Raw genomic sequence first — 13,603 nt, 5'->3', positions numbered from 1 at the left:
TGCCTGTGCTCTTGTGTAGAGATGTGGGGTCATCTTTTCCGATCCAACTTTCATTTAATTTTGCATTGAGAAGGACAGAGGGGAGAGGGCTATTTCTTTTACTCACCTTGTATCTGATTCAGATATGGGCTGGAACAGAAACATGGGAGGAACATCCACTGAACTTTAAAGTGCTTTTGAGCTCTGGTTCACATCTGTTATTCATGTATCTTTACATTGCTGCATAGTTTAATAAACGTGGAAGCAAAAGTTGTCCGGTAAATTTTGTCCTGTTGATTCAGAGCTTTATCCCTGGCTCTGACCTCTCGAGTGGACTGATGCAATTACATGCTTCATTTTCTCCATTTGCAAATTGAAGTAACAATGTTTCCCCTTGCCATAATGCAGGCTGGGGTGCACGGAGGAAGAACGCCAAATGAAAAGCTGGTGCTGACAGAAGGCCGTTTGGGGAAACGGCCTCACTTTCACTCTGCTGTTTTGTCATAAGGACTGGGAGAGACTGCCTGGCTTTATACCTTTGTACAGAGTGCAGGGAGGTACTGGTGAGCACTAAGAGGGAAGGAAAGGCAGCACTGGAGACTGTCTCGCAGAAGCGCCGTGGGGCCGGCAGGGGGCGCTGCAGCGCCGCGGGCGGAGGGCGCCGCGGGAGCCGCCGCCGCCGGGCGGGCGGGGTGTCCGCATTGTGCGACCGCTGCCTCCGGCGGGAGCGCCCGGGGCCGGGCCGGGCCGCGCCTCCCTCATTGAGCGCCACGGCGCAGCCCGGCACCGCGAAGAGGTGAGCGCCGAGTGGGCAGCTGCGGCTTGGGGCGCGCGGAGCTGGGGAGCGGCGGGGCCGGGCTGAGCGGCACCTGCCGGGACCCCGGCGGGGAGCGGAGCACCCCGGAGTCTCAGGCGGGCGGTGGTGAATCGGTGCATGATCGTACAGCCGCTACAGCCGCCGGCGGGGCGCGGCGAGACTTGCCGCAGCGCAGCCCGGGAGCGGAGGGTCCCGGAGCGGCGAGCGGGAGCGCTCGGGGGAAGGAGAGCCCCGTGTCTCTCTCCCACCGCCCGGGTGGGTGACGGGCGTTCGGCTGTGCCTGGCTTCGGAGCAGGTAATAGTAAGCGAGAGTTTGCTTTGCCGCTGTAAGAATTAACAGCTAACGTGGGCATTCTAGCTCAGCGACCAACCTTCATAACGGTAAAGTTCTCCGCGGTTGTAAAGGCAGACTGAGTGCTCGAGGTTTTGCTCGGGGCTGAGGGTTACCGTTGCCGTGTTTTGCCAGATGTCCGAGAGCGCTTTAGAAGGACAGGCAGCGTTAAGTGCATTACTGCCCAGCTCTGAGAAATGAAGGCGGCGAGGAAGGAGCAGGTGACTTGCTCAAGGTCATGCAGCAAAGCCATTTATTCCCATGGGGCCTGCTGGAAGTGTGTTGCCAGGTATCTGGCATCCTCTGTCTAACCCCATTGCTTTGCCTGATGTGTGTGTGAGCTGAGGCAGCTCAAAGAAGGAGCACTGGAGAACTCCTGGGTACTGATTTGTGTAGAAGGGGCAAGGTACAATTGCTCAGAGGTTTTAAACAATTGCTGCTGAGTAATTGAAACCTTTCTGGAATTTGAGGGCTCGAGGATAGATCAGCTGTCTGCAGGCGTTGCTAGTGGATGGTTGTAGCTTTTAAATAAAAAACTAAGGCAGCAGAGTTAAGGCAGGTACAAACAATTGCAGCCCACAGAGGCAAAAAGAATAAGGAGCCCTACCTGGAGCCCTGAGGCAGACACTTCAGGTTGAATAGGTACCTTTGTCAGCATTACAGTGCCAGCATGAAACAAACAGCGAGAGCTGAAAAGCTTAAGGTAGGTTTTACTTAACGGTGCCAAATGTGTCAGTGGTGTTAGTGCAGTGCTTAAGGCTGGAGCGCAGCACCGTTGGCATGACTTATAAATCACACGGGGGAGTGGTGAGGAAGCGCCTGGCTCCTTGTAGCTCCATGCTCGTGGTGTTCATCCCCAGGCTCTGCACTGACGTCACGATGACACGGTGAAGCCGAAGACAGGATCTGGGGAACGCTGCTTCTGCTTCAGTTTTGATCATCAAGTGAATTTGTTGACACTGTTCCTCCAGCATGGCTAAGAGTGCAGAAGTGAAGCTGGCGATCTTTGGTCGAGCTGGCGTGGGCAAATCAGGTATGTCTGCTGTCTGCTTTTTCTTCTGCTTGTCAGCAGGTAACTTTTTGCTCCCTCTGCGCGGCACCGTGCAAACACTTCGTGCAATAGGACAGCTGTGAACTTACTCTTGTCAGAGAGGGCAGGATAAGGCCAGGGCTTCTCTCCCTTGCTTTTTACTCTACTGTCTCCAGGTTCTCCAAAATTAAAGTGCTTTTGTTGCTTTAAGATACAAAACTGAAAACTTCACACCCCAACTTCTCATTAAGTCAAGATTCCTCTTTTCCACAGGAACCGAGGGAATGAGTATTATTCAAGTTGTCACTTCAAAACCTGTGCTAGATTAAGGTTTTATGTTTCTTATTTACATTATTTATATTGTAATCTGTCTAGGATCAGATTCTCTGTTAAGTGTTGGATGGCTTCTGATAGGTGTTTATTGCTGTAATTTGTGTTGATTTCAGTGGAGCATTTTCAGTTTGGCACCTCAAAGGATCTTTATTTTCAGAGTTCTCTTGGATTTACATATTTACCAAGAAATAAGAAATGTGATGTGTTAAGTTTGCTTTGAGAGAGACCGTTTGAGAAATAAGCAAAGCCTGGAGAGTTCATATTGTAGAAACACAAGGGGGAGGCATAAATGTGAAAAATCCTTTTCTGTAGACAGCCTTTTTCTCGGAGAGATGAATGAGTGCAATGCTAGGGTTGCATGCTTCCTTAGGCAGTTCGATGGTGTTGCATTAACTTGGCAGCTCAAGGACCACTCTCACGTGTCCTTGCACCAGAAGGATGAAAAAATAGGAAGATTCAGGCCACTCACGCTCCTGTGCCAGCTTGGGAATTGTAAGGTGTTGCTTGTATGAGAGAAACCTGCATGAGAGAAGCCAGGAATAGGACCTACTTTTAAGAGCATTAGGCTGACTCCCAACTGCTGTCAGCCAGCTCCATTTCCCCAAGGTCACTTTTATGTTGGAAGTGTCGAGGTTGTGTCCCGCAAGCTGCTATTATGGTTTAGTTAACTTGGGAAGCAGTTTATGAAAGTATGTTTACCCCGAAGGTCTTTTAGCAGAACGCTATCAGTGAAAGAGTTCTGTCAGCCTTGAGGAAAAAAGGCGTATATGAGGCAGAGGTCATTAGAGATTACACCACTTACACAAAGCCAGCACAGATTAAATTCTACCTGTTTGAATAAAATACCTGAGGGAATGCTGTTAATACACTGGGATACGTTTAAACTGTGCCTTCTCTCCTGTTGCTCTCACTTCTGCCACACCTTCTTCCCACATACCTTATGAACTGGAAACACTTCAATATATCTGCTGCTGTATTTTGCTGCTCCCTCCAAGTTTTGCAAGTAACTTTAGTGGTTCCTTTGGTTCAACTTGTACTTGGTTGATGGTTTCAGTGGTTCTCCAGTCTTTTGGGTGGATTCAAAACAATGCAAGGGGACCTTGAAACATTTTCAGGAAAACTGAAGTACTAAAAATGTCCCCACACTCTGATCATAGAATCATAGAATCATTAAGGTTGGAAACAACCACTGAGGTCATCTAGTTCGACCATCCGCCTACCATCAATATTGCCCACTAAACCATGTCCCTTAGTACAACATCTGTGTGGTTCTTGAACACCTCCAGGGATGAACACTCCACCACCTCCGTGGGCAGCCCGTTCCATTGCAACATCAGTCTTTGTGAGAAGAAATTGTTTTAAAATCCAAACTGGATATAAGGGTGCCTGATAACACTCCAGAGCCTCCCCACCTCCTTAAATTCACCTTTGTTGTGCTGCCCATGTATTTGTGCCTTCATTTCCACACAGCCCTGTGTGCAACTTGAGGCCATTCCCTCTTGTCCAGTTGCTGTTACCTAGAAGAAGAGGCCAACCTCCACTTTGCCACAACCTCCTTTCAGGGAGTTATAGAGATCGATGAGGTCTCCCCTGAGCCTCCTCTTCTCCAGACTAAATCCCAGTTCTCTAAGCCACTCTTCCTAAGACTTGTGCTCTGATAACCCTGGCCATCTGAGAGCTTATATTTAAGAATGCAAAGCTGCCAATTAGGTTAAAATGCCTCACCAGCAAAAGATCAACAAAAACCTTTCATTTTATCTGTTCTATCCTTTTTTTTTTTTTTTTTTTTTTAAATAGATTTCACTAAACTAGGATTTTATGTTACGAATGTTTTCATATAGTCCTGGAACTAAGTGGGAGATTGTTTTTAATGCAAATCTATTAAACATCCTAATTTCAGAGTCCCTTTTCACTTTTTTTTTTTTTTCTTTTTTCTCTTCCTTTGAGATGCAGAGAGGAGTTACATAAAATATGACTAAGGTCTCCTCTTTTTGATTGTGACCACGCATGTGAAGCTGTGTGGAAATGAAGGCACAAATATGTGGGCAGCACAACAAAGGTGAATTTAAGGGGGTGGGGAAGCTCTGGAGCATTATCAGGCACCCCTACAGAGCAGCAACTGCATCCCAGAATTTCCATCTGTGAAAACTCTCTTGTATGTTCCCATAAAAGGATCCAGTTAAACAACTCAGCCAATTCCAGAGCAGTAAGTGGGGGGCTGGCAGTGGTGGTGTCTGAAAGTACCTATTTGGTTGTAGTCAACAGTAGCAACGTGGAAGCTGTTAGACCTTTGTTGAAAGCAGAGCTGGACACTAAGTAATCTCCAGATAGCTGAGTTTGGCAGTTAAGTATCCTACTATATTAATGTCTTTTTTTAGAGTCTCCGTGTAATTTCCTATCAATGACAGTAGTTTGTAATGCATTGTAGAGAAAGTGTCCTGTGGCCATAGGTTACTAGCACTGGCTTGGCCAGACAGCTGAAAGATAAGCCAGACTATAGAAGCAAGAATGCAAAACGGGACACTGGACCAGACTGGATATGTATGATGAAAAGGAGACACTGGGTGATAAATAAAGTCACTGTAATTGCCGGATAGTCATGCCAAAATATGGTTGCTGGCCTGTTTTCTTGGCTCATCTTTGCTTGCTGAGGAGGAGCCAGGCATTTGGTCCTTAATCTGTAAGTGGCTTCACCACTTCACAGCATCTGTGAAGTTACAAACACGTACTGTAATTCCTTTCCCAGTTCCAGGGTAGGTCTTTGGATCAATGAATCAAAGCGGTTATGATGAAATAAGTATTGTGCTGGGATGGGACGCATGGAGAATTATAACTGTCCTTCATGCACCATGAAAGTCAGCTTAGTTGTTACCCATACTGAGAGGCAGTGAACATCCTAATCTTGTTATTAATGCTACACATCTGTTTAATAAGGTGCAAGGCTCCTTGTTCTGCTAAGTACTCCCTTTTGATTAATCCAACTCTCTCACCCGGGAGGGAGCTGCTAACCCAGTGTTCCCAACCAGAATGCTGTTCACAAGTCAGAGGAGTGAGAGCATCCCAAAGAATGAATCCTGAAGTTAAAGCCAAGGAAAATAAACCTTTTCTCTACTTTCTTGTTTCTTATCAAGTTTCCATAGTTCAAAGGTTTTGAAAACAAACCAGGGAACAGCAAGTCCGAGTGTCAGCATTTACTGTTCTCCTCCTTTTCGTTGCCTCCCCGCTGTCAGCAGAAGGCCAGCAGAATTAACTGATCAACTCAGCCATCCTGCGTTTGTATTTAATGTAGACCTAAACCTTTCAAATAGAAACTGAGGAATAAACCAACTCGGAAGGGCAACTAAGGAAGCTCTGTTAAGGCAGTTAGATCAGAATTACACTAAGCTGTAAATCAACTTGGGTTTCTCCTGGTCAAGTTCACCAGGAACAAGCATTCCAGCTCAACCCACTCTTATCCAGGGGACTGGATGCTTCATTCTCCCAGTTTTTAAATGTTGCATAAAAGTTGCTTTAAACGAGCTGAAAAGAACAGATGAGGAACTCTGTCTGAGCCAAGGAACACTTTGCTGCTACTTCGCTCAGGAAGAGGGAGCAGAGCCCCATGGGTGGAAAAGGGCCCTGCTAAGCTCTGCTATAGATAACAGGGTATCTTCTCCCCATTTGGGCTAGAGTCAAGTGGCACTGAGAGGGAACGAGCTTTCTGAGCTCTTTTCTTTATGTCCAAGAGGAGCTTGGAGGGAGCGGAGAATTAAAACTGATGTGAATTGCTTAAGCACTGCTATTTAAATTGTTCTTCTACTGAATCCTACGGCTTCATTCCTATGGTAACAAAAGCTAGAATTTCCTAAATAGCTCCTTTTAAAAATATAGAAGTAACAATTAATGAAGACTTAAAGGCCTTGTTCTCCCATGTCATCACAAGGTACAGTATGTGCCCAGAAAGCTGCAGAGGAGTGAAAATGTATTAACTAGGAAAGAAAAGAAGGGCATGTACTGGATAGCAGCATGGCTGATGCTTTTCCAACTCATAACTCAGTTGACTGTGAATGCTCAAAATACCTCTGCTTAGAAGCCCTTATATTTTGGCCAAAAAAGAGAGAATGTCCAGCTGTGGCATGTGCTATCCAACTTGATTTTTTGCTCAGTATGTGCCAGGCTAAACACTTCAAGTTTGTGTGTTCGCATGAATGGTGCGGTGCGCTCAGCCACAGGCAGATGCACTTCTCATCTGTCTGGGCAGTCTGTGCAGCTGCAGCTCTGCTATGTGACATGGAAATACATATGGCTTCTACTGCTGCTTGAGCAGGATGGAAAATACTAAAAACCTCCACCAGTTCCCTGGCGAATATGTGCCTGCTTATCTGCAGCTACAGAAACCCTTTTCCTGTGGAATAAGGTGCCTGAAACACAGGGCTGCTGTCACCTTTAGATGCAGTAAAGGCTCATTTCTTTGCTTTTGTGCAAAGGGGTGATTGATAAAGTGGCATCAGCAAATAGCACTCTGCAAAGAGACAGTCCCACCACAGAAATGAAGGTTTCATCAGCCTCAGTCTTTCTAGTGTCCGTTGGAAATGTTGTGAACAGATTTCTGTGTTGTCTTACCCTATATTCCTTGTCTAACCCAGGATGGGGAACATACCTGGAGAAAGATACCTAGATTTAAAAGTTCCTACAGAACAAATGTGAGCAACAGCCAAGTGAGAGACACCTAAAAGAAATCTGTATTTCGTTTTCATTATCTGGGAGTATATTTGAAATTTACCTCTGAGGATCACTTCCAACTGCAATGCCTGAACTGAATTCCGCCCTGCCTTTTTTCAAAAAACTGTATGGGTTACTGGGAAAGAAGCCCATTTCAAAGTAATATTCTTCTTCACAAATCCCTACAGCAGTTTTCCCTCACCAGTTTCATTTCAGTGACTTTTGAGGAGGAAACATGAGCTATTAAGGAGCGATTAGTCAGTGAGCTTGCAGCTCTGCTCATAAGGCAAGGAAAACTACTACAAAAGCTTTGAACTTCATGCTATACCAACTGATGTATCCCAGGAGGATTATTGTAATAAAGGTGCATCTGAAATACAGGAAAGTGAGCGGAAAGGGAATTTATGGATTTACTTATTTTTTTATACACTGATAAAGTAGATGAAATGGCTTTTTGTGTCTGTGTGTGTATTCTTAAGAATGGCAGTGGCAACCAGACACATAAGCGATTGTTCAGTGCTCAAGTTTAATGCCCGCTGTATTAACTGTCCCCTAGTACTTCTCATTGGTAAAGTGCTCGTTAAACAATCCCACTTTTTACTACCTCTGGTTTTATATAGCTTATTCAAAGGTGCGTTTGTTGAAAGTAGTTGTTTGTGTGTACCTAATAGTGGAAGCATACAAGTAACTAGCTCACACTGGGTGAGATTTTGGGATGGTTTCTCACCATCAAGCACACAAACACAACTTTGGAAGCAAGTAATACTGCAAACAACTAGTTGCAGTAACATGACCTATCTACCCTCCCATTCAGTGGATGACACTGATGCCTGTACTGAGGAGTGAGCTCGGGGTTTGTGGATCAAACACATAGGCCACTGTCACCCATGAATGTGTGATCCTAGCCATGCTGACAAGGACAGGAGCTGCTTTTGGAGTGGCCCCAATGCATCTGGTTTGAGGGCTGAGCAGGGGGTACATTAATGAAGCAGAGGGCACTACTGGGATCAGCAGTACCCACAAGCACCCCTGATATGTTTCTTGGAGAAGTCACACGAGTGATACCACACATATGAACATCTAGTCAGCAGCTGTTCGTCAGCCAATCTGTCATGGACTTTCTCAAAGCTGCAGTTGTTGCTTCTTCTCCATTCTCTTCAGTTCTAATACCAGCAACCTGGGCTAGATACAGACACATTTGCTGTAATGGGCAAGATGGTTTGCTTGTACCTGTTGCCTCCTCCCTTTCCTCTGCTTCTCTCTCTGTACTTCACTGTAGTCTTGCCCTTGATGTAAGAAGCATTCATACTCTGCTTGACATTCGATCTCTTTTTTGGCTAACCATGAAATAATAAAACCTAGAAATTCTAACCAAAAGCCAGCGTTGTTCATTCAAGCATAGCTGTGTTCCCCGTTCCATCTCATTTAACTACATCTGACATTGGCCCTACCTGCATCCCCTCTGAGCAGCTGGTGGCAGCTGTTCGAGCTAAGCCTACTCCTGCTGTTCTTTGTTTCTGCTTAGGTTGGGCTAAATATAGCCTGCAGTTTGATTGCTGGGGAAGGAATGCCAGGTTTCAAGATTTTTATGTGCAGCACAGCTTTCTCTCTAGGCTGTGCTCAACCACCTCCTGCAGTGCTAGCCTTGGTCAGATAGTCATCTTGCCCACTTCTGTCTCCAGTAGTCACTGGTAAAGGCAACAGAAGAGGTTCCTAGTGGAGTCTGAGGCATCCTTTGCCAGCTTACTGTGAAGCAGTGCTTTGATCAGTCTGCAGTTCACCACAGAGTCACTGAACACACTGACACCTCGCAGACAGCTGAACCTAACTCTTTTTTTCAGAAATTCTAAGTTCACTCTTCCCCAAATTGATTCCTTACTTCAGTGTCTGCATTCCCTGCTTACCTCTTGCTTGGCATATACTTTTTCTTTCACTTCCCCTCAGCTGTCACCCTTTCCTCTCATCTTGCCTGTCCTAATACCCATTCCTTGATTCCTATGTATGAACTCTTTTGCTTTGTACTTTACAGTTGACTATTTGTGCTTACAGCTGTCTTTTCAACCTTCTCATGTACTGCTTCCTCCAATCTCTATTTCTTATCTCCAGCTCCTCCACCACTGTTTACTGATATTGCCAGTAAACAGCAGTGGTTCAGGGCATGAGATCCAGATGAGCTGACCTGGCAGCAGTGATGTGGCGAAGGACAGCCACTCTGAAAAGATTCCTGCTGTCTTAGAAACCATTCTCTAGCCCGGTTTTTTTTGGGATGCTCCCAGCTTTGACTGCTTCAGAGACTTGTTATACCAATTTCCAAAAGCCAATTTCATGCAGCTTGAAAGAGTAAAGCGTTTGACTTTACATAGCTAACCTCAGACATAGAAGTGGGTATATTCACCTATTTTTGGCTTAGCAGAAAAACAATAGAAAGAAGTTAAGTCTGTATTTCCCAAGCAGACTTTATTTTTTCTGCGTATATCTTTATGCCACCCTTGCACCTTTACATTTACAGCACTCAAAAATAAATACATAATTATACTAGAAATAAACCCTGGCTAGAACTGGGAGGTTCTAAAACAAAGTGCTTTAGGGTTCAGCTGAGCTGTGGTTACAGTGCTGTCACTACCTGCTGTTGACTGAAGGTTTACACGTTGTTAGCACACCCCTGGCAGGGGCTCCTACACTGTGGTGAACAGGAACGTGTGAGGAAATAATGCAAAGCTGCTTGGGGCAAGTGAGCTGCGGCTTTGTCTGGAGCCCTGTCAGTTTGAGAAGAGGTCTGTCACTTACTTCTGTGCTCTTTGCAGCCAGCTCTCAGTGGGAGGGTCAGCTTCACATCTGCGACAAAGCTACACGGCTGCTTACCACGTCTGAAAGGACGGCTGTTTCAACCAGCATTTCTGTCCATTTGCTTCAGATTAAGCCAGCTCCCCTACTTACACTGACTCATACTTCTTCCCAGAGTCAGAAAAATAACTGAGAAAGGACATCTGCTTCTAAAGCCTTTTCATAAAATTCTGAATGGGAAAAGTACTTTTTCTGGTTGTTTCTCGCCAGGTAGAGCATTCACACTGGTGGAGTCAGTCAGAGGCTGTTTGAGTTTTTAATGGATTTGCCATGTAGGTGTTGGGAAGTGCCATACATTACAATAGTGACGCTGTAGATAACTCATTCTATGCATATAGCATGAAAAGATGAATGGCAAGAGAAGCATGAAGCCCTGGGGAAGGAAGTAGTAGATATATTAAACATATGTGTGGCTTTAAAATGCCATAGAAATTGGCTGGAGTCACAGGCTGCCTTTCCAGAAATGTTAGACAGTAGTCTGCATGCAGGAAAATAAGAGAATATGTTGAAAACATCAACCCTGGCTTTGAAAGCACACGAAGCTCTGGGTATTCACAGGTTGATTTGCTGCTGCCACTCGGGTCAGCAGAAGGGAAGCTGAAGACAAGCAAAAGCAGAAGCCTGGGGTGGTGAGGCATTATCATATGGGAACTGTTTAGACAGACAGCTTGAAAAGTTTTCAGGCTGGGAGGATGCAATCGGGGAGCGCACAGCATACGCTTTCCCAGGGAGTAAATTTCTTTAGCACTTGAACAGTACTTCAACTTTCCAGCAGTCTGTGGGAACAAGGGCCAGCACTGTGACCCTCCTGCAAAGCATGCCACTGTGACTATCCTCAAGTGGCCAATATAGAAACCGAGGTGAAGGAAGAAGGAGCCTGATAGTCTTTAGTCACCAAGGGGATTGAGATTTTGTCCATGCGCGTTGCCAGAGCTTCCTTCTATGGTTCATCCTGTGGCCAGGCCTGCAGACACGCAGCATGTAGCAGCTCCCAGACAGGCAGCCATTCTGCAGGATGTGAGCCCCACTGCATCTTTGTGACCCTTTATGGCTCATCATTAATTACAGCATTAAATAAGGCACGGAGAATGTGTATTTCCAAAAGGTGTATTTAAGCAAAATTGGCGATCCTGTTTTTCACTTCTTATCCAGCAAGGCTTACTTTCATTTTGACCTACGAGACCACAAACATATCAGAGCTTCTCTCTACCTTTCACACAGTACTTTATTTGCTATCCAGTTCTAAATATACAACTGGAATATAACCTGTCAGTGTTGGAAAGCCCTATTCAGGAGACCTTCTCTGCTAGAACAGCAAGGCCCACAGCGTTTTGTCAGTGGCTTATCCCCATGCCTGCCATGGGAAACAAAAATCCCACTCCCCACAACAGCAGATTCCAGTTATAGAGAGCTGTCGACTGTGATCTTTTCCTGACCCACACAGCTATTGACCCATGCCCCTGAGGAACTTTACAAGTGAGAACTTTTCAGTCCTACATTCAGAGCAGAAAAGTGCAGGAAAGAACATAGAAGCCAAAAAATTAGAGCAGACTATTTATTTCTTCACTGAAATAGAGCTGCAGAATAAATAAAAATGTATTGGAGAGTCACCACAGAAGAATGTGGTATTAGACCCATGGGGAGCAGCAGCAGGAAAAAGAAACAACAAAAACCTTCACACTCTGCAAAAAGTGGGGCATGAAGTATCACCTGCCAAAACAAACACTTTGTATTAACCAAACTCAGTGGCAGAATCAGAGACGCCAAGCACTACTGCTTAACCCAACTGGATGCTTGGGGTTACATACACTGCAATTAGTTCTGCTCCAAGCTGAATTCCAACATGAAATAATCTAATAGTGGTCCACAGCATGAGCGTGTTTCACAAGTCTATATCTCCTAGGTCAATTGCCAGGCAAAATTTTAGGAAATTTATCTTCAATTAAGAAAACTTTGCCTTATCTAAAGAGAGCATGTTGGGTCACAAAAGATTATCAAAGAGGAATAAAGAAGAACTTCAGCATCCTTGTTTATATATGTATCTGTTTAGAGAGAGGTCCTTCAAGGCCTCATGGTCCTCCACTTGTTCTGGCAGTGGATGTCTGCTTATTGCAGACAAGTTTGTTCTCAAAGCAGGGAATGTGAAGGGGGGCTACCAACTTCTTTGCTTTGCTGTGCTCACACAAGCACTTTTCCCTTTGCCACAACAGTTGCTGGGGAAATTGCCTTGTTTCCTGTTTGTGGTCAACAAATTAACTAAAATGGATCGAGAGCTCTTCCGATTTGTATCTTGGCAAGTGTGCCCTCACATCCATTCCTGCTGTTCTGTTGTTTAGGTTTACCTTGCTGATCAAATGACAGGAACTGGGAAAATGGCAATTTTCTTCTATAGATGCATAATCCTAAAAGCAGGAGACCTGCTTTTGAAAAGCTGTAGGCAGAAAGGTTGAGGACAAGAGACAGCTTTATCCAGAGCACAGCTTACTGGATTTCAGTTGACAAATACTCATATATCACAGAATGGCTTGGGTTGGAAAGAACCTCAAAGTCCACCCAGTTCTAATCCCACTGGCATGGGCAGAGCTGCTACCCAGGAGCTTAGGCTGCTTAGGGCCCCATCCAACCTGGCTTTGAGTGCCTCCAGGGATGGGGACTCACAGCTTCTCTGGGCAGCCTAGTCATGTCCTGTTGATGACTTTGTGATGAAAGAAGGGGCTGTGAATAATCCAGCCAGAGGCAAGTGAATGTAAGTTGGCCACAGAAGAAAAATAACTGAAACTGAACAAAAGGACATCCAGTTCCATGGAAAACATGTAAATCAAAATTTTCCCTATTAAGTGCCAATGGAGGAAAGATTGATTAATGACCTGTACTGGTAGGACAAAAAGCATTGATGCAAAAAGCTATCCAGGCTTAAAAAGAAGGGACTAACCTGACTAAATGGTTTAGACCCATTGTGAGGGATAGACACACCTGTCCTTTTCCTTTTATCAGTGGTGGTGTCTCACTGAAATGAAAGCAAGTGCTGACTGAAGCAATAAAATGAACATCTTGCCTGTAATGAATGCTCAGTGCCCCATGGAAATCTCAAATAAGTGCATCTTACGCAAGAAACTTCTTTTATTAGTATTCAGTGTAATTAAATCAGTCTCTCTCTCACCACACATTCTTGATAACCACTTTGCTAAGCATGAAAACTAGCTATTTTAAACATAGTCAGTATGACTGTTTTCTTTACAAGCTTTCTACTTATGGTCCAGCATGAGACTTCTGAGCTTTGACTCAGCAGCACCATGGTGGAAGGCAGTTCACAGTGCTCAGTAAATGTGAGGGAAGAGACAGACCATGGAAAATGCAGAATGAACTTAGAGGAGTTTCTTAAGTTTCAGCACCTTGCAGATAGGAAGCGTCATAGTTTACCTTCAGGAAGTCTCTAGACCCAGCTGAGCAAAGATTCAGTATCATAAGGACTATTTTCAGGCGCCGTGTCTTATGTCTCACTTCATCTTAGGTCTGTTTCTAAAAGATTTTTAATCACCTGAAATTGTTTTGCCTGTGAAAATTTTAG

General features: G+C 45.0%; 1 protein-coding gene across 3 annotated transcripts in view; it reads left to right on the top strand.

Annotated features, from left to right (window-relative positions):
* Window positions 1–620: 620 nt before the first annotated feature.
* Window positions 621–13,603, top strand: part of RERG (RAS like estrogen regulated growth inhibitor) — a 107,512-nt gene continuing 94,529 nt past the window's right edge. For 2 of the 3 annotated variants that reach the window (XM_085230820.1, XM_085230808.1), the window contains exons 1-2: window positions 621–775; window positions 1,988–2,160. In XM_085230820.1, coding sequence (XP_085086946.1) covers window positions 2,100–2,160 — 61 coding nt within the window. In that variant the 5' untranslated portion in view covers window positions 621–775; window positions 1,988–2,099. The other variant, XM_085230813.1, reaches the window with a different exon arrangement.

Source organism: Meleagris gallopavo, chromosome 1, assembly GCF_905368555.1.
Source record: "Meleagris gallopavo chromosome 1, MGAL_WU_HG_1.1, whole genome shotgun sequence".
NCBI lineage: Eukaryota > Metazoa > Chordata > Aves > Galliformes > Phasianidae > Meleagris > Meleagris gallopavo.
This window is presented reverse-complemented; position numbering and strand designations above follow the sequence as displayed.